This window comes from Procambarus clarkii, chromosome 11 (assembly GCF_040958095.1).
Source record: "Procambarus clarkii isolate CNS0578487 chromosome 11, FALCON_Pclarkii_2.0, whole genome shotgun sequence".
NCBI lineage: Eukaryota > Metazoa > Arthropoda > Malacostraca > Decapoda > Cambaridae > Procambarus > Procambarus clarkii.
Genome location: NC_091160.1, coordinates 15,124,948 through 15,143,821, shown reverse-complemented (window position 1 = coordinate 15,143,821; position 18,874 = coordinate 15,124,948). Strand labels below are relative to the sequence as shown.

General features: G+C 44.7%; 1 protein-coding gene across 1 annotated transcript; it reads right to left on the bottom strand.

Annotated features, from left to right (window-relative positions):
* Positions 1–8,247: 8,247 nt before the first annotated feature.
* LOC138363564 (uncharacterized) lies at positions 8,248–11,433 on the bottom strand. Its single transcript, XM_069322918.1, has 2 exons — positions 10,174–11,433; positions 8,248–10,134 (listed from the first exon to the last, which is right to left on the bottom strand). Exons 1-2 carry the CDS (start codon positions 10,954–10,956, stop codon positions 8,248–8,250), a joined length of 2,670 nt encoding a protein of 889 aa, XP_069179019.1. The 5' UTR covers positions 10,957–11,433.
* Positions 11,434–18,874: the final 7,441 nt, after the last annotated feature.

Below are 18,874 nucleotides of genomic sequence, written 5' to 3'. Positions count from 1 at the left end.
CCACTGCCACACACCACTCTCCACCACTGTCACACACCACTCTCCACCACTGCCACATACCACTCTCCATCGCTGTTACACACCACTCTCCTCCACTGTCACACACCACTCTCCATCATTGCCACACACCACTCTCCACCACTGCCATACACCACTCTCCACCACTGTCACACACCACTCTCCACCACAGTCATACACCACTCTCCACCACTGCCACACACCACTCTCCACCACTGCCACATACCACTCTCCACCACTGTCACACACCACTCTCCACCACAGTCATACACCACTCTCCACCACTGTCACACACTACTCTCCACCACTGCCACACACCACTCTCCACCACAGGCACACACCACTCTCCACAACAGTCATACACCACTCTCCACCACTGCCACACACCACTCTCCACCACTGCCACATACCACTCTCCACCACTGCCACACACCACTCTCCACCACTGCCACATACCACTCTCCACAACAGTCATACACCACTCTCCACCACTGTCACACACCACTCTCCACCACAGTCATACACCACTCTCCACCACTGCCACACACCACTCTCCACCACTGCCACATACCACTCTCCACCACAGGCACACACCACTCTCCACCACTGCCACACAGCACTCTCCACCACTGCCACACACCACTCTCCACCACTGCCACACACCACTCTCCACCACTGTCACACACTATCAACCACTGTCACACACCACTGCCACCACTGTCACACACCACTCTCCACCACTGTCACACACCACTCTCCACCACTGTCACACACCACTCTCCACCACTGTCACACACCACTCTCCACCACTGTCACACTCCACTCTCCACCACTGTCACACACCACTCTCCACCACTGTCACACACTACTCTCAACCACTGTCACACACCACTCTCCACCACTGTCACACACCACACTCCACCACTGTCACACAACACTCTCCAACACTGCCACACACCACTCTCCACCACTGTCACACACCACTCTCCACCACTGTCACACACCACTCTCCACCACTGTCACACACCACTCTCCACCACTGTCACACACCCCTCTCCACCACTGTCACACACCACTCTCCACCACTGTCACACACCACTCTCCACCACTGTCACACACCACTCTCCACCACTGTCACACACCACTCTCCACCACTGTCACATACCACTCTCCACCACTGTCACACACCACTCTCCACCACTGTCACACACCACTCTCCACCACTGTCACACACCACTCTCCACCACAGTCATACACCACTCTCCACCACTGTCACATACCACTCTCCACCACTGTCACATACCACTCTCCACCACATGTCACACACCACTCTCCACCACTGTCACACACCACTCTCCACCACTGCCACACACCACTCTCCACCACTGCCACACACCACTCTCCACCACTGTCACACACTATCAACCACTGTCACACACCACTGCCACCACTGTCACACACCACTCTCCACCACTGTCACACACCACTCTCCACCACTGTCACACACCACTCTCCACCACTGTCACACACCACTCTCCACCACTGTCACACTCCACTCTCCACCACTGTCACACACCACTCTCCACCACTGTCACACACCACTCTCCACCACTGTCACACACCACTCTCCACCACTGTCACACACCACTCTCCACCACTGTCACACACCACTCTCCACCACTGTCACACACCACTCTCCACCACTGTCACACACCACTCTCCACCACTGTCACACACCACTCTCCACCACTGTCACACACCACTCTTCACCACTGCTACTTCCTTATTCTTCCTACCCCCTTTCCTTATACTTCGTCCTTCTTTAAATATATATTTTAATTAAATTAAATATTATTTAATTATTAATTAATAATATTAAATAATTATTAATAATTAATAATAATTAATTAATATTAAATAATTATTAATAATTAATAATAATTAATTAATATTAAATAATTATTTAATTATTTAAATATTATATATAATATAAATATATCCTTCCTGCTTCTTTATTTTTCTACTTTTCATATTCTTCATCCTTCTTCTATATTTGTCCTCTTCCTTCCTTATTCTTCCTCCTCCTTCCTTAGTCTTCCTCCTCCTTCCTTATTCTTCCTCCTCTTTTCTTATTCTTCCTTATTCCTTATTCTCCCTCCATCCCTATTCTTCTTCCTCCTACCTGATTCTTCCTACTTCTCTTTTCTTCACCCTTTCTTATTCTTCCTCCTTCCCTATTCTTCTTTCTCCTTCCCTATTCTTTCTACTCGTCCTTCCTTGTTTTTCCTCCTTTCCTATTCTTCTTCCTCCTTCCTTATTCTTCCTCCTCCTTCTTCCTTTTTCTTAATTCTCCCTCCATCCTTATTCTTCCTCCTTCCTTATTTTTCCTAATCCTTCTATGTTCTTCAACCATCAATATCCACTAACAACAACCAACAGCCACCACCAACACCTTCTCCTCCTCGATCTTCTCATTCTTCCTCCTCGACCTTCTCCTCTTTCTTCCTTGACCTTCTCCTTCCTCCTCCTTCTTCCTCGACCTTCTCCTTCCTCCTCGACCTTCTCCTTCCTCCTCGACCTTCTCCTTCCTCCTCGACCTTCTCCTTCCTCCTCGACCATCTCCTTCTTCCTCGACCTCCTCCTACCTCCTCTTTCTCCTCTTTACTCCTCCTCCTTCCTCCTCGACCTCCTCCTCTAACTACAACAACCAACCACCATTACTATCAGTGCTCAACTGCAGGCCATTCTGGTGTGTTTGGAGGAAGTACGTCATGACGACAAAGATGTTTTTGTATTTGTCGATAGCCGAGGAGCACTTGAGTCCTTAAACAGTCGAAATCCAGTCTTCATGTCCATAGTTGAGGATTGTAAGAAAAGGATAACTGAGATACAGCTGAATGGTCACAATGTGAAATTCATGTGGATTCCATCTCATGTTGGAATAGTGCTCAACGAGGTGGCGGATGACTTGGCCAAACGTGCCACATTAAAACCACAAGTTGACATTGAATGCGAATTCACAATGAGAGAAATAAGAAGCAAAATCAGAAATATTCAGGCACAGGCAGAAGTGGCCAGGAGAGGTATAATGTATGAGGGAAGCCAAACCATGCAACACTACATGTGTGTGAGTCAAAACACCCATTTCACTTATGGTAAAAGGAGAAATGCTTGAAGTGACTGTGTACATGCGGCTTAGGCTTGGGTACAAATATTACTGGGAATATGGGATTGGTGTTCATGATAATGACACGAAGTGTCAACTGTGTGGTATGTTAAGGTCTCACACCCTTGCCCATTATGTTCTTGATTGTCCGTTGATTAATGTATATAGAAACATTGAGATAAGGACTGTTCCTGAACAAATAGCCTGGATGTGTAACAACGGAAAGGTTGATAATATTCTGGAGAGATATAAGAATTTTGCACCAAGACTGTAATCTTTTGTTGAATTATCTGCATGTCTCTTGCAAATTGTCTATACAGTATACCTAAGTCGTAAAAGTATATGTGTGTACGTCTGATGCCATACTACTTGTGTAAAGGAGGAAATGTATATGTTTATCTCTCAGAATGTTCGGTAATATGTTTATTGTTTGTGATGTGTGTCTATATATGTATGAACACGTTGTACTGAACGGGGTGAGAATAGCTTGAGCTACCTCATCCCTTTGTGAGTATTTTACCTCAATAAACTTATTTCAATTTCAATTTCAACTACTATCAATAACCATAACCATCAATAACCACTGCCATCAACCTAAACAATCATCAACCACCTCAATCATCAACAACCACAACAATCAACCACTACTACTATCAACAACAACCATAAACCACCACTACCAACCACAACAATCAACCACCCCTACCACCAACAACAATCAACCACCACTACTGCCATATATAATCAACCACTACTACCACAAAATACAACAATCAACCACCAATATCACGAACCTCAACAACTACCAGTACAATCAACCACAGACGACCACAACCACCTTCTACCACTGCCCTCAACCACTACTATCAACAACCACAACTACCACCAACCACAACTATCAACCACCAACAACCATAAAACACCACCAACAGCCTCAACAATCAACCACCACTACCACCAACAACCAACCACCACTACCACCAAACACCACAATTAATAAACCAACACCCACGCGAACTATAACCAACAATCGCCACTACCATCACGAACCACAACTACCACCACTGCAATTAAGCCCTCAACCACACCCATCAACCACCACAACCATCAACCACCACAACCATCAACCACCACAACAATCAACCACCACAACCATCAACCACCACAACCATCAACCTCCACAACCATCAACCACCACAACCATCAACCACCACAACAATTAACCAACACAACCATCAACCACCACACCCATCAATCACCACAACCATCAACCACCACAACCATCTACCACCACAACAATCAACCACCATTACCATCAACCACCACAACAATCATCCACCACAACAATCAACCACCATTACCACCAACAAACACTACCATCAACCACCACAACCATCAACCACCACAACCATCAACAAGCACTACCATCAACCATCAACAAACACTACCATCAACCACCACAACCATCAACAAACACTACCATCAACCACCCCAACCATCAAAAAACACTACCATCAACCACCACAACCATCAACCACCACAACCATCAACAAACACTATCATCAACCACCACAACCATCAACAAACACTACGATCAACCACCACAATCATCAACAAACACTACCATCAAAAAACACTACCATCAACCACCACAACTATAAAAAAAACACTACCATCAACCACCATAACCATCAACAAACACTACCATCGTCCACCGCAACCATCAATCACCACAACCATCAACCACGACTATCATCAACAAACACTACCATCAACCACCACAACCATCAACAAACACTACCATCAACCACCAAAACCATTAACTACCATCACCATCAACAACCTTAGCCATCAACCATCACAGACATCAACCACCAGAGCTATCAACCACCAATACCATAAACCACCACAACCTCAACCACCATTAACATTAACCTCCACTACCACTAATCACAACCATCAGCCACCACAATTACCAACCACAGCAATCAACCACCACCACTAACCACAACTATTAACCACCACTAGAACCAACCACTACCACCAACAATAAACATCACCCACCACTGCCACCAATCACAACCTACCACCACTGCCACCAACCACAACTCAGCAACAATTCCACCACCACTACCATGGATTCTCCATAAAGTGAAAGTAATAAATAAAATATTTTTAACCTACCTTTTATTATGCTTCAATTTTATTTTTAGTATATGTAGAAATATATGTTTAATATATTTCTACATTTTTTATATATTTTCCATCAATCAGGAAAACGATTTTTATGCAACATTTAAGGTTGCGACATGGTCTCAAAATTGTTTAGCCAAAGTTGTGCAGTAAGTTGTGGCAACTTATTTACAACCACACAATAACGTAGCTAATACATGAAAACAAACGTTGTCACACCTGGCTACTCTCCCGACCCATACCTGTAGATGAGAGGGAACACGGAAGCCCACACCTGGCTACTCTCCCTCCCCACACCTGCAGATGAGAAGGAACACGGAAACTCACACCTGGCTACTCTCCCGACCCACACCTGTAGATGAGAGGTAACACTAAAGCCCACACCTGGCTACTCTCCCCACCCACACCTGTCTATGTCACACACTCATGCCAAAGAAAACTTATATCAAGTAAATCTAGCTTGTATTAAGCAAGACAATGTTGGGCTAAATATTGATCAGTGTTATCTTATAAGCAGTGAAGCTTGCTTAATGAATATTCTTGGTCGCTAAACGGTGCTCAAAGTTACTCAAAAAGCCTTATAAGTTCTCTAATTCATGACTTTTAATGTAAAAATATTTTTGAAACCACTGGAAGCACTGTGAATTAAACAACTGAGATACAGATATTCACGTGTTAAAATGTAGTCAATACGTACTGGTGAGACGCGTGTCAGAGAAGACCAGGAGACTATACCCTCCTCTTGAGGGAGGACGCAGCTGAGCCGCCAGGTGGCAGCACCAGTCTATGGCGGGGTCGTCATCAGTGAGGTCCCGCCTGATGGTCAGGCCGAGCGTCCTTCCCTGGTACGGCAGAGTGTCCAGGGTGTCCGTGTCCACGTAGCCCGTGGCGTCCAGGGTGTCCGTGTCCACGTAGCCCGTGGCGTCCAGGGTGTCTGGGTCCACGTAGCCCGTGGGGTCCAGGGTGTCCGGGTCCCCGTAGCCCGTGGCGTCCAGGGTGTCCGGGTCCACGTAGCCTGTGGCGTCCAGGGTGTCCGGGTCCACGTAGCCCGTGGTGTCCAGGGTGTCCGGGTCCACGTAACCCGTGGCGTCCAGGGTGTCCGGGTCCCCGTAGCCCGTGGCGTCCAGGCTGTCCGGGTCAACGTAGCCTGTGGCGTCCAGGGTGTCCGGGTCCACGTAGCCCGTGGTGTCCAGGGTGTCCGGGTCCACGTAGCCCGTGGCGTCCAGGGTGTCCGGGTCCCCGTAGCCCGTGGCGTCCAGGGTGTCCGGGTCCACGTTGCCCGTGGCGTCCAGGGTGTCCGGGACCACGTAGCCCGTGGCGTCCAGGGTGTCCGGGTCCACGTAGCCCGTGGCGTCCAGGTCAATGCCTGAAGACATACACTGAGATACAGTCACTGTCGTTACTGGTATGTTCTAAGATATAACAAGAAGACATACTGAGCCATCCACTCACCTTACTGCTGGGTTTATTACCTGATGACAAGTCCGTATTTTGGACAGTATTAATAGCATCTAAACTATGTATTAATAGCTATTAAAAGCCACGGTCAAGGTCATCTGTAGCAATGGTCAAGGTCATCTGTATTAATGGTGAAGGTCATAGTGAAGATTATCTGTATCAATTGTCAAGGTCACAGTCAAGGTTATCTGTATCAATTGTCAAGGTTATCTGTAACAATTGTCAAGGTCACAGTCAAGATCATCTGTATCAATGGTGAAGGTCACAGTCAAGGTTATCTGTATCAATGGTCAAGGTCATCTGTATTAATTGTCAAGGTCACAGTGAAGATTATCTGTATCAATTGTCAAGGTCACAGTCAAGGTTATCTGTATCAATTGTCAAGGTTATCTGTAACAATTGTCAAGGTCACAGTCTAGGTTATCTGTATCAATGGTGAAGGTCACAGTCAAGGTCATCTGTATCAATGGTGAAGGTCACAGTCAAGGTCATCTGTGTCAATGGTCAAGGTCATCTGTGTCAATGGTCAAGGTCATCTGTATCAATGGTCAAGGTCATCTGTATCAATGGTCAAGGTCATCTGTATCATGGTCAAGGTCAGTCATGGTCATCTTTATCAATGGTCAAGATCTCATTAGAACGTCATATAAACTAAGTGAAGGTCACAGTGAAAGGTCATCTGGACCAAGTATCAAGGTCACAGGGATAGATGGGTCACCTGAATTAAGGATCAAAGTTACAGAAGGTCTAATTAACCAAGGATCAAGGTCACAGTGAAAGGTCATCTTGAACAGGAAATAGTTCAGTGTAAAAGGTCATCTTGAACAGGAATTAGGTCATACTGAAAGGTCATCTTAAACAGGAATTAGGTCACAGTGAAAGGTCATCTTGAACAGGAATTAGGTCACGGTGAAAGGTCATCTTGAACAGGAATTAGGTCACAGTGAAAGGTCATCCTGAACAGGAATTAGGTCACAGTGAAAGGAGATCTGTACCACGAGTCAAAGTCAAAGTGGTAAGTCATCTGAACCAAAAGTATGGCGTCGCTAAATACTTCATGAAATTATTTATGCACAAGAATATATACAGCAGCGGAATGTTTCGAAAATTTATTATTCATGGAGTAGTCGCCCTTAATAAGTCTATATTTGTAATCAAAGTAGAAGGTTTGTCACCCTTAAGGTGACTATATTTGTAAACAATATAAGATGTTTGTCGCTCTTTAGGCGACTATATTTGTAAACAATATCAGGTTTTGTCTCCCATAAGGTGATTATGTTTGTAAACAATATAAGGCATCTTTCGTCCATAAGGTAAACTTATATGTAAACAATGTAAATCTGAATTACTATATTAAACATGACGAATGAAGCCCTTTGCGTAATTTTAGTATTAATAAATAACCCTAAAAATTATGGTGGGAAATATGAATATTTACCAAGACTCCGAAGGTGAGGAAGGTGAGGCAGGTGACGGATGAGGACGGGCAAGTGCTGTAGTGTGAGCCGCAGGATGAGGCTCACGAGGGTGTGAGGCAGGAGGGGTATGGCTGCCTCTGACAAGCCACCTTCAAACCGCTCTAAGGTACACTTACTGCCGGGGGCTGTCAGCCTCTCCAAACATTGTTTTGATATCTCAAAAACTTTGCTGTATAAACTATATTCAAGATATAAGGATATGGTTACCTTCATTTTTGCCAGCACAGACAGTGTAGACAGACACTGCTTTAGTTGGGATGTATCGTTCATGTTTAGGCAAATGTTCTTAGGTGTCACCTTCTTAAGAACAAGCGGCAGGACAACCCATGAGTCAACACTCTCTATTTCCCACCTGTGTTCTGTACGCAGCTTCTCACACACGGCTTGGATGACGTGCTCACTCCCGCGGGACTCTGCTACATGCTTCAACAGCTCGTCAGTCTCATGTGTAACCATCTCGCACAGGTCAATTATGTGAGTAATGAACCTGTGCTCTACTTCACGGGCACACAGCACCCCGGTAGTGCTGAGTAAAATGTTCTGCCATCTGGGGCGCTCCCTAAACTCTTGTTGCACGTCGCTAATATCAAACTTTGACCCTTTCAGGTGATCTCCCAAGGAGCGTTTTTCCTTACGTACAACATCCCCCAAAAGGTCAATGATTATAGAGCTTTCCCCTGGCACACGATGTGATGCTGGATCACCTTGGTCTTGCTCAGCTCTCGACAAGAGAGCGACCAGCCCCCTGCTGGCACAATACTCCTGGTACCTGGCGTGAAAATAGCCAAACACCCACACCACACTGAGGCCCCGACGGTAGCTGGTTCTTGTGAAATAGTTGGACAAGACCTCCTCCTGCGGCAGTCCCAGAGTGTCACACTTCTCCCTAATCTCCGCTTCCGTCTCCGGCCAAAGGTCGTACTCCTGCCTCTGGATCCCTCTTAAACTAATCTCTTCTAAGAACCTCAAAAGCTTTTTCACATTTTCGTCACATTTTCCTTTGGGATCGGTCACGTGTTTGTCTGTGAGTCTGGATATTAATTTGTTGGTTATGAAGTCATGAATCTTCTCGTAGACTTGAGTGTTTGTGGTAAGGTTGTTAAATTCTTCTGGAGCCTCGACGCACAGCAGCGCCAACAAGGTCAAGGTGAGTGGAGTGTTGAGGTACTCACCCAGGAACTGACTCATCTGCTCCAGCCGCTGGGTAAACCTCCCTGTGATGACACTCCGTTGGCTCTCTTCCTCCTCCAGCACCTTGATGGTTCTCTCGGCGAACTCCACGCGACGTTCTGGAGTGATGCCCAAGACGAGGATGTTGCAGCGAGGTCTGGTGTGTGGGACGAGCTGTGACAGGTGTTGGTCCCACCCCGGCCGTGTGGTTATCACCAACCTCACATCCTTGCCAGGCAGGTGCAACAGCTCCTCCACCAGCCTTCCTGAATGGTCGTTGACCTCGTCGTAGCCGTCAATCAGGACTAATATATTTAAGCTCAAGATTATATCCTTAAGCACCTGGAAGTCAGCGTCAGAATCACGAAGTGTTTGAGGCAGTAACTGGCGGAGGAGATCATCGAAGGTATTAAGATGTGAATCCCTGCACTGTACATAGAAAACGAGGTCCACAGTGCCCAGGTGACGTATGGCAGCAGGGTCCTCTACCCACTTCTCGAGGATGAGCTTGAGTAAAGTTGTCTTGCCCATACCACCTTCCCCCGTCAGGACGACACACTGAGGGACACTTCCGTCCTCTCGTCTCATACTCAAGATGTCTTCATAGTTTATATCCTGACCCTTGGCAGCCTGGGAGGGTCTTGTGTTATCCTGACCCTTGGCAGCGTGGGTGGGTCTTGATCCTATGACGGGATCTTCAAGGAGTCGCAGTCGTGTAAAAGCAAGACTTGGGTTGTAGTTAATGTTGAGGAGGAGCCAGGGTGCGGGAACAATCTGGTACAGCAGTTTATACCCGTCAGTTAGCTCCTGCTTGCTCATCTGTTTAACCTCTTCTGTGATGTGTCTTTTGAACATCCTAATCTCCTGGCGGAGCTGAGGCAAGTACGCCACATCTGAGGGATCCAGCGGCTCTCTGACCTTCTCTAGCAGACCACCAATATGCTTGGTGACATCTTTGGTCACGTGGTCCACATCCTGGCAATTTGTCCTACACCGAACGCCGGCCTCAGCCAGCATCTCAGTCAATAAGTCACTGAGCTCCGTCAGTGTTGACGTAAGATCTTGGGCTGACATTCTCCCATTATCATGGGCCCACGTGTTTCGGTGTTGCTTGAGCTTGTATATGAGGTGTTCAAGTGATGGTCCCTGAGGCCCTGGAGTGGTCCACGTGGGGTCATTCATCTCAGCCAGACCACACACACGTTGCAGAAGTTTATACAACAGGGTGATGTCAAAAGTTGCCGCGTCAGAGGAAGCTTCGAGTTTATCCCTCTGTTGAGCATCGAAGACACGCCTGTACTGAGCATTGGTGTACCCCAAGTCCTGAGTGAGGTAAGTCACTACTGGGAAGGTGCCCCGGTACGACCACATAAACACACTTGCTAGCGCGTCTCGTCCTGCCTTAGTCACAGCCAGTCCATACCGCAGTCTGTTCACATCTTCCGGTTGGATAACAGAACTCGAGGCCGCCATATTGGGCCGTATGATTCTCACCTCACACAACTGTTGTCAAGTTTCACACGAGCAGTAAATGTCCCACGCTGGTTTTGTTATTATATTATGTTTAAAAACATAACATTGCTTCTCACTGTCGGAGACGGGCAGCTTGTTAGGCTTGTGTAGGCCTTCCTAAGCCAACGACAGACCTTCCTCAGGATGTATCCCTCAACAGTTGACTAATTTCCAGGTTAATATTTACTGCTAGGTGAACAGAGGTATCAGGAGGCTGAGCATCTCACACTGCCAGGGAATCAAACTCGGTGATGATCCGACTGCATTAACCATAATACAGTCACTTAATTTACCAAAAATATAAGTGATTTCCAAAAAAATCCAATTTTACTAAATGTGTTCACATGTTAATGCAATATTTGGTTCCAGCTTTATTTGTTATTTTCAATTTGTTCTGTAACTAGTTAATTTCTTCTGTCTTCATATTCTTCAGAATTCTGTCATCTGGAAGAACAAATTAACGTTATTAAAACAAGATGTTAGTGTTAAACATTGGGCCAGAAATACATTTTTGAGATCACTAAAACAAATAAAATTCCAAAGTCTGCCTCCTGCATTTTGTTTTATTTTATAACTTAAAACTTGTCAATATTTTGACCTAACTCCTGTGATCATTGTGGTGTTGGCTTCTGGTTTAGGTAGAGTAATGGTGCTCATTTTCTCACACAGAAATATACGGTGTAGCATTTAGTAATGTTATTCTCTGCCTTTATCTTGCTCTTGTAAGGACCTATTTAGATTATGCAGTTCAGTTTGGTCAACATACAATATACTGGACATAATTTAACTTGAACCCATAAAGAGAAAAATGACAAAGTTGATCTCAGGAATTAGAAATCTCCCTTATTAAGAGAGATTAAGGAAGCTATGTTTACACATTCTTCGGAAAGTATAGTTGATATTATTGATGTTGTCAAAAGGATGAAAAGTTATATCGAAGGTAGTAATAGTAAGTTGTTAACTATATCAACACAAAATAGAACAAGAAATGATAAATCTGTATCAATAAAAATAATGTCTGCTTCTCTGTCTATGCGAGCTAGAAGACCCTACTCAGGGAGCTAGCCTCACCTAATTTCTAACAGTAATTCCTGCTGGGTATGTGCCCAACAAGGAATGGCATATATGTAGGGAGTACAACTTTAAAGAGTACCAAAGCTACCCCCTACCACGAACTTTGCTATATCATATTAATTAGGTTTTGGAATATTTATTTATTTTCTTGCTAGGGTTCCCAGCTGAGCTTCTGTGTAGATCGCCCTCTCCCCTCCACTCTCTTGTGGACAATATTCACAGTATAATGTAAACAACTTGCATGGAGTTTACTACAAGTAAACTTCCGTTCCCTGAGAGTCTCTTATAGGAGCAATGATGGAGGGCCGCGTAGAGGCTCATCATAAAAAATTGCCGCCTAGAGGCACATAAAATGGCCGCCTAGAGGTGCATAAAGGGCAGCCTAGAGGTGCATAAAGGGCAGCCTAGAGGTACATAAAGGGGCCGCCTAGAAGCACATAAAATGGCCGCCAAGAGGTCCATAAAATGGCCGCCTAGAGGCACATAAAATGGCCGCCTAGAGGCCCATAAAATTGCCGCCTAAAGGCCCATAAAAGGGTGGCCTTGAGAGACATAAAATGGCAACCTAGAAGCCAATAAAGAGGCCGCCTAGAGGCCCCTAAAATGGCCAGCTAGAGGCCCCTAAAATGGCCGCCTAGAGGCCCATAAAATTGCCGCCTAGAGGCCCAAAAAATGGGCTACCTAGAGGCACATAAAATGGCCGCCTAGAGGCCCTCAAAATGGCCGCCATGAGGTCTATAAAATGGTCGCCTAGAGGCACATAAAATGGCCACCTAGAGGTCCATAAAGGGGCCGCTTAAAGGCACTTAAAATGGCTGCCTGCAAGTGCATAAAAGGGCAGCCTAGAGGTGCATAAAGGGGCCGCCTAGAGGTGCATAAAAGGGCAGTCTAGAGGTGCATAAAGGGCCGCGTAGAGGTACATAAAGGGGCCACCTAAAGGCACATAAAAGGCCGCCTAGAGGTACATAAAGGGCTGCCTAGAGGTACATAAAGGGGCCGCCTAGAGGTGCATAAAAGGGCAGTCTAGAGGTGCATAAAATGGCCGCCTAGAGGAACATAAAGGGCCGCCTAGATGCACATAAAGGGCCGCCTAGATGCACATAAAGGGCCGCCTAGAGGTGCATAAAGGGCCGCGTAGAGGTACATAAAGGGGCCACCTAAAGGCACATAAAAGGCCGCCTAGAGGTGCACAAAAGGGCCGCCTTGAGGCACATAAAGGGGCTGCCTAGAGGAACATAAAATGGCTGCGTAGAGGCCCAAAAAATGGGCCGCCTAGAGTGTTACAGAAAGTCTTATCGTGTTATTGCGTCGCATTAGAATAGCACTGTTATTTAATAGTAATGTTTTCAATGTTAGAGGGAGAACAAGGTTAACGAGCGTGAAGGTTGTTAACGGTCGGCACTGAGTGGCTCGTCAGGAGGCGGGAATGCTGACAGCCAATCATAATGCTCGGGGGGCGAGGCAATGAGTGGTGGTGGGAGCATAAGCAGAGACAGTAGCCTACTCCCCTCCATGCCGTGGACATGCAGTCATCACGTGTGTGTGTGTGTGTGTGTGTATGACCAGCTGGACCCAACTGTTACAGTGTGCTCCACTCTCACCAGCGACAAGGACGCCACCACCTAGCGGCATGCTCCACGTCTTCCAAGTTACCGTCTTTGATACTTGGAAGTAGTATATTCCGAGCCAGATAGGGGCACTTAACAAACAATGGGGGGTACTTATCAGACAATGGAATCAGAGGCGGGGAGCCAGATAGGTCCACTTATCGGACAATGGAATCAGAGGCGGGGTGACAGATAGACCCACCTCAAATTGTAGTCTACGGTGTGTCCCTACCATATTTCACTTACTCCGGGGTATCTCCGTTTAAACACTACGTCGTTATATAGGACTAATTAAGGATATATATATTCGAACAAGTCTGAATGGCCCCTCCCTTATATAGGAGTATTTAAGGAGTATTAAATTATAAATCCCCCCCCCCCCAAAGGTTAAAAAAAAATCAAATAATTTATTAAATGCTTTATTAGGTAAAAACCACAAAATGTATAAGTAATTATGTTAGTTAATAATTGTAGTTTACAGTGTGCTCTTGCCATATTTCACTTACTACAGCTCTACCCCCCCTCCCTATCCCACACCCCCCTCCACCCCCCCCCATCCTCGTCTGAGTAGAATTGTGACGATTCCTCGTCAGTGAAGAGTGGGGGAAGGTCTTGAGCCCCACCCCCCCCCCTCTCTTGGGGGGATGGGGTGAGTTGGGTGGACACCTTTTGGCTGAGTTTCCTCCTCTCTCTCATCGGAAGTGTTCTGGAAAGAGATGGGGGAAATAATTTATAGTGATTAAAGGTTTTTATATAATTATATATATTATTAGAAAAATATTCTATTTTTCTCTAAAAACAACTAGTACATACCTTTCCCCCTGCAGGAGCGGCCTTGTGTCCTCTACAGCAGGCATCGTCAATTAGGCTACGTAACAGCATCTTGTTTGGGGCAGACCCCCCACGTAGAATTACTACTCTATAAATGTGGAAGGGCCCCAAGAACTGCACTGGAGAAAAACATGAGGTGAAATAGAGGATATACAAACTTTTTTATTGAGGGAAATAAACATAAAATAAATCTATTAGCAGAAAGATAGGGTAATACTAACCAGGTCCTTCAAGGACTTCAATCTTCCCCGCAGGTGTTTTTTGAGAGACACCTTCCATTTCGTAGGAGGAAGACAGTCTTCTGAGGGGAATGGGTGGGGGAGAGGGGTTTTATAGGAGGCTACACCCCTTGTTAGGTAGGCTGCCTAGCTAACAAAAATATTCTCTACACCACCTATAAGAACCAACTCCTATACCTTTACAAAATGTCTTAACACAATGATGTTTCATAGTAAAATATCGTCTCGCATAAGCAAGGGCTCGTTTATCATTTAATTTTAAAGTAATGCTTGAAAATACATTATGAAAGTAATGTACTGTTGAAGGCAACCCCAGGTGGCTTATTCTATGAACAAATATGACGCAATACAAACCACAGGCAAGAGTAAAATCACTCTGGAGTCTGTAGCGCATTCCAAACACCTTTCTTATTTTGTTAGTTTTAATAAATCCTTGAAAATGACGGCCGTAAGTAACCGGCGATATTGCATAACTATCAAAAAAAAACATCCGATGATTAACTTTATCAACATAAATTCCTACCCAATGTCCCATAGTGATTCTGCTGTGTGATGGTAAAATATTAGTTATGAAAACAATAGGTTTTCTTGAAGAGAGATTTAAATGTTCTATTTCATCAGCATTATAACAACCTAGGTAGAGTGCTCGATCCCCTAGATTATTTTTTAAATTAATATTTATATCATAACAATTCATTATGTTTTTTTACGCTCGTACGTCACACAGAACAGTTCTCTGCCCATCGATGGATAGTACCCCGGTCATTTCCCCAAACAGTAAAACCAGCCTGTTATATGTAACACCACCACCAAATTCAAGCTCCATACGCAAGTTGCCAGATTTCTCCAAAGGGAGGGAATCTTTTGTTTGAATGGTGGTTAAGTCAAAGGCGAATATTGATCTTCCCTCATTAAAAGAGTCATAGGCCAGTAGTGAATCACGCTCTAAGCCTAATGTCTTCAAAGTTTCATAATAAAGGCGGGAATAATGGTTATCGAAATCGCCACCAATTCGGTATATTGCATTATTGTTCAAATACATAGCAATACTTTTCAGCTTTGCATTTTCAAAATATAATCCATTACCTTGGTGAAGACCGGTGAAATAATTCATTGGAACGATTATCATGTATATCTTGTGTGGAATTACTTGCGCCCATGGTTGATCAATTAAGAGACTAGTTTGATTCCCTGCTAGGACATATGTTTTAGAAATGGTTCTATTGAAAGTATAGGTTATGGGGTCAGGGGATGCTAACAGTGAGCTGTTTAAGGCTAGGTAAGCACTTGGGTAGGGGAACACCCGCGTCACCCATAACTTAGTATAATCCATATGCAGCCGATACTTAGAGCCATCGTCCACGCTTGTATTTAGGACCCAGGCATAGGGGGAGAGCTCCAATCTTAGTCGCATATCTATATTATCTGATATGTATTGGTCTAGGGATGATATATCCAATAGGAGGGGGAAACACATCGACGAACCTTTACTTTTTAAATCAGTCATAAATTTTTTATCCTTGGCAGTTGCTCCAGTAAAATAAGTATTTGTAAACTCATTAGTGATTATACCATCGTCATCTCTCCAGTCCCTGCGAAAGCCTCCAATTCTCCCCAAGGAAGACATTTTTGATGGAGGCATGGAGATAATTAATTTAATAAACGACCAATAATTAAAATTAGTATTTGTTTCAACTACCTGCTCTCCTAAAAAAACCTAAACACCTTTAAACATGGTATTTGACAACCCATTCACAAATTCCACATGGTCATCCTCTTCCAATTTTGTGGTATCGTCATCTTTCGTTAAAGATACCTTAAAATCTATAACAATATTAGCAAGATCTAAGAAGGCGCCCTGGGTTCCAGGGATGCGGAATTCTAAGTAATTATCCCGCAAACGTTGATTAATGGGGAGGTTGACAGGTAGAATGTCTATTTGCTGCTTAGAGGCAATTGAACTCTCCACATTACGTATTCTGTTACTTCTAGGAAATTGGTCAATAATACTAGAGCTATAATATTCTAGTGGTATTTTTACCCCAGCTCCGCTAGGCTCCCCCATGATCCCCTCCGAAAGTTGAAGTATGACTGCTTACGTTAGCGAAAACACGTCATTTTTATACCCAAGACCTCGTTTACATTTTTTTTTTTTTTTTTTTCGCCTAGAGAGTCTTTTAATTTTACCCCCCATTACAAATTTCTTTCCCACACTCTTAAGAGCATCAATACCGTGAGTTCTCAGAGCACTCTTTACATCCCGTTTACCACTGCTTAAATCACCAAGGACATTTTTCCCAAAATCGATGGCGCTAGGTGTTACAGCTTTCATGAAAAATGGTATGGCCCGTCGAGCAATACCAGCCAAGGTCCCAAAGAAACCTCCACCAGATCTGAGATAAGGTGCTTGGAATGTGCTTATGTCATTCATCGCTCCCCCTCTCATCCCATGTCTCCTAGGGGGAGGTGTAAATATCTCCCCAAACTCCCCCTGGGAGGGTGGGTGGAACGGTATTCGCATTCTGAGGTCTCTTCCTATAATAACCAAAGTCGAGGGTATACACTTCTTTATATATATGTTGCTATACCTTAGGGTGTATATGTAAGACCGTCGTAACCGACCTCCCATCTTCAAAACTAACCATTCGACCAAACTGATCTGTTATTTTAATACTTACTTTCTCCAACGTGTTAGTGTTTAATGTTTTGTACACTAGAGGGTGAGCCCCTCTAGAAAATGAGTCATTATAATTGATTGCATCTAAGATATTTACAATCTGCCCTCCGTATCGTTCCGGCTCGATGACGTCACTCTAAATAAGTAAATAGTCACAACCTCCGTCAATGTCTGGGGGCGATAAGGCCACAGTCTTGCAGGCTGACGTAATGTCATCTGTTTTTGCTCGATAAATGGTGTATTTGCGACTGCTGTCAAAACCAAGTACATTAGCTATTCTGTGTTTAAATTGAAAGCTGAGAGAATTTAATGAGCCAGTACTTCCACTGTTAAGCGTTGAAGCTAGTAATACCCTCTCTACAGATTGGTCATAGGTGAGGATTGGTTCTTTATCTGAGAAGTATATTTTGAAATCATCCCTAAAGCTAAGCTGCACGTCGGTGGTTATTTGCCGACTAACCACGTCTGTAATGAATTTGATGTTTCTTGATAATATGTTGGTTTTTGGGTGGAAGGTGTATATTAGGTGTCCTGGACTCTTAGAAAGAGTTCCACGTTTAAAAGTGGCATAGATATCTATGCCAGAGTCCTCCTCATCTTTGATGATGGCATTAATTCGCCTGGGAAGGAGTATGTTGACTAAAGCCACTTCATGTTTAATGGAAGGGTTTAAATATAGTGTTGGGATGGTGTTTGTAAATGCTGAACTTGTGTTGTTGTAAATATCTCCTTGATCGAGACTGGTAAGATATATGTAATGTTCTTCCCCCATTGTCCCGTTATGTACTGAATGGGCAATATACAGGGGATGGGTTTTTGTAAGAAGGGAGAAAATAAACAACATAACTTATATTTTATTTTATTAAACTACTTAAAGAACTACAACAGTTGAAGATTCCCACACATTTTTTTTAAGAATAGTGATTAACCACACACTTCTCGCTACTACTGCTGCTGGCTGCTGCTTCCGCCGGGGCTACTGTAGCTGACACTACCTCAACTTCTTTACTAGAGTGGTGGTTACAGCTTTCGTTGTTTTTTCGGGGGGGGGGGGGAGGATAACAGGAATATTTCCTGTTACTCACCATCGAGGATGGAGTCGATACGGCGATTCGCCTCCGTTTCAAAGTCGAGGAGTGGCTCAATCCTCCGTTTGACTGAGGTTGATGTTGTAGGGGTGGTGGAGGGGTGGCAGTGGAGGTGGAACCGTATTCCTGAGAGTGTTTCTTCTTCCTGGGTGTGGCTGGTGGTGCTGGAGGTGTAGAACGAGAAGAGGTTCTTGGTGTGGTACCACCCTCTCCCACCACGGTGTCGAGCGTTTTAGTAAGATTATCAGCACTTGGGTCGTCGAACGGGAGGGGCACCACTGATGGGGTAACAGCAGCAGGTCGTTTGAGGATGACTAACTCTTTGTTGAGTTTGGCGAGTTCTTGATGAAGATACAGTAGCAT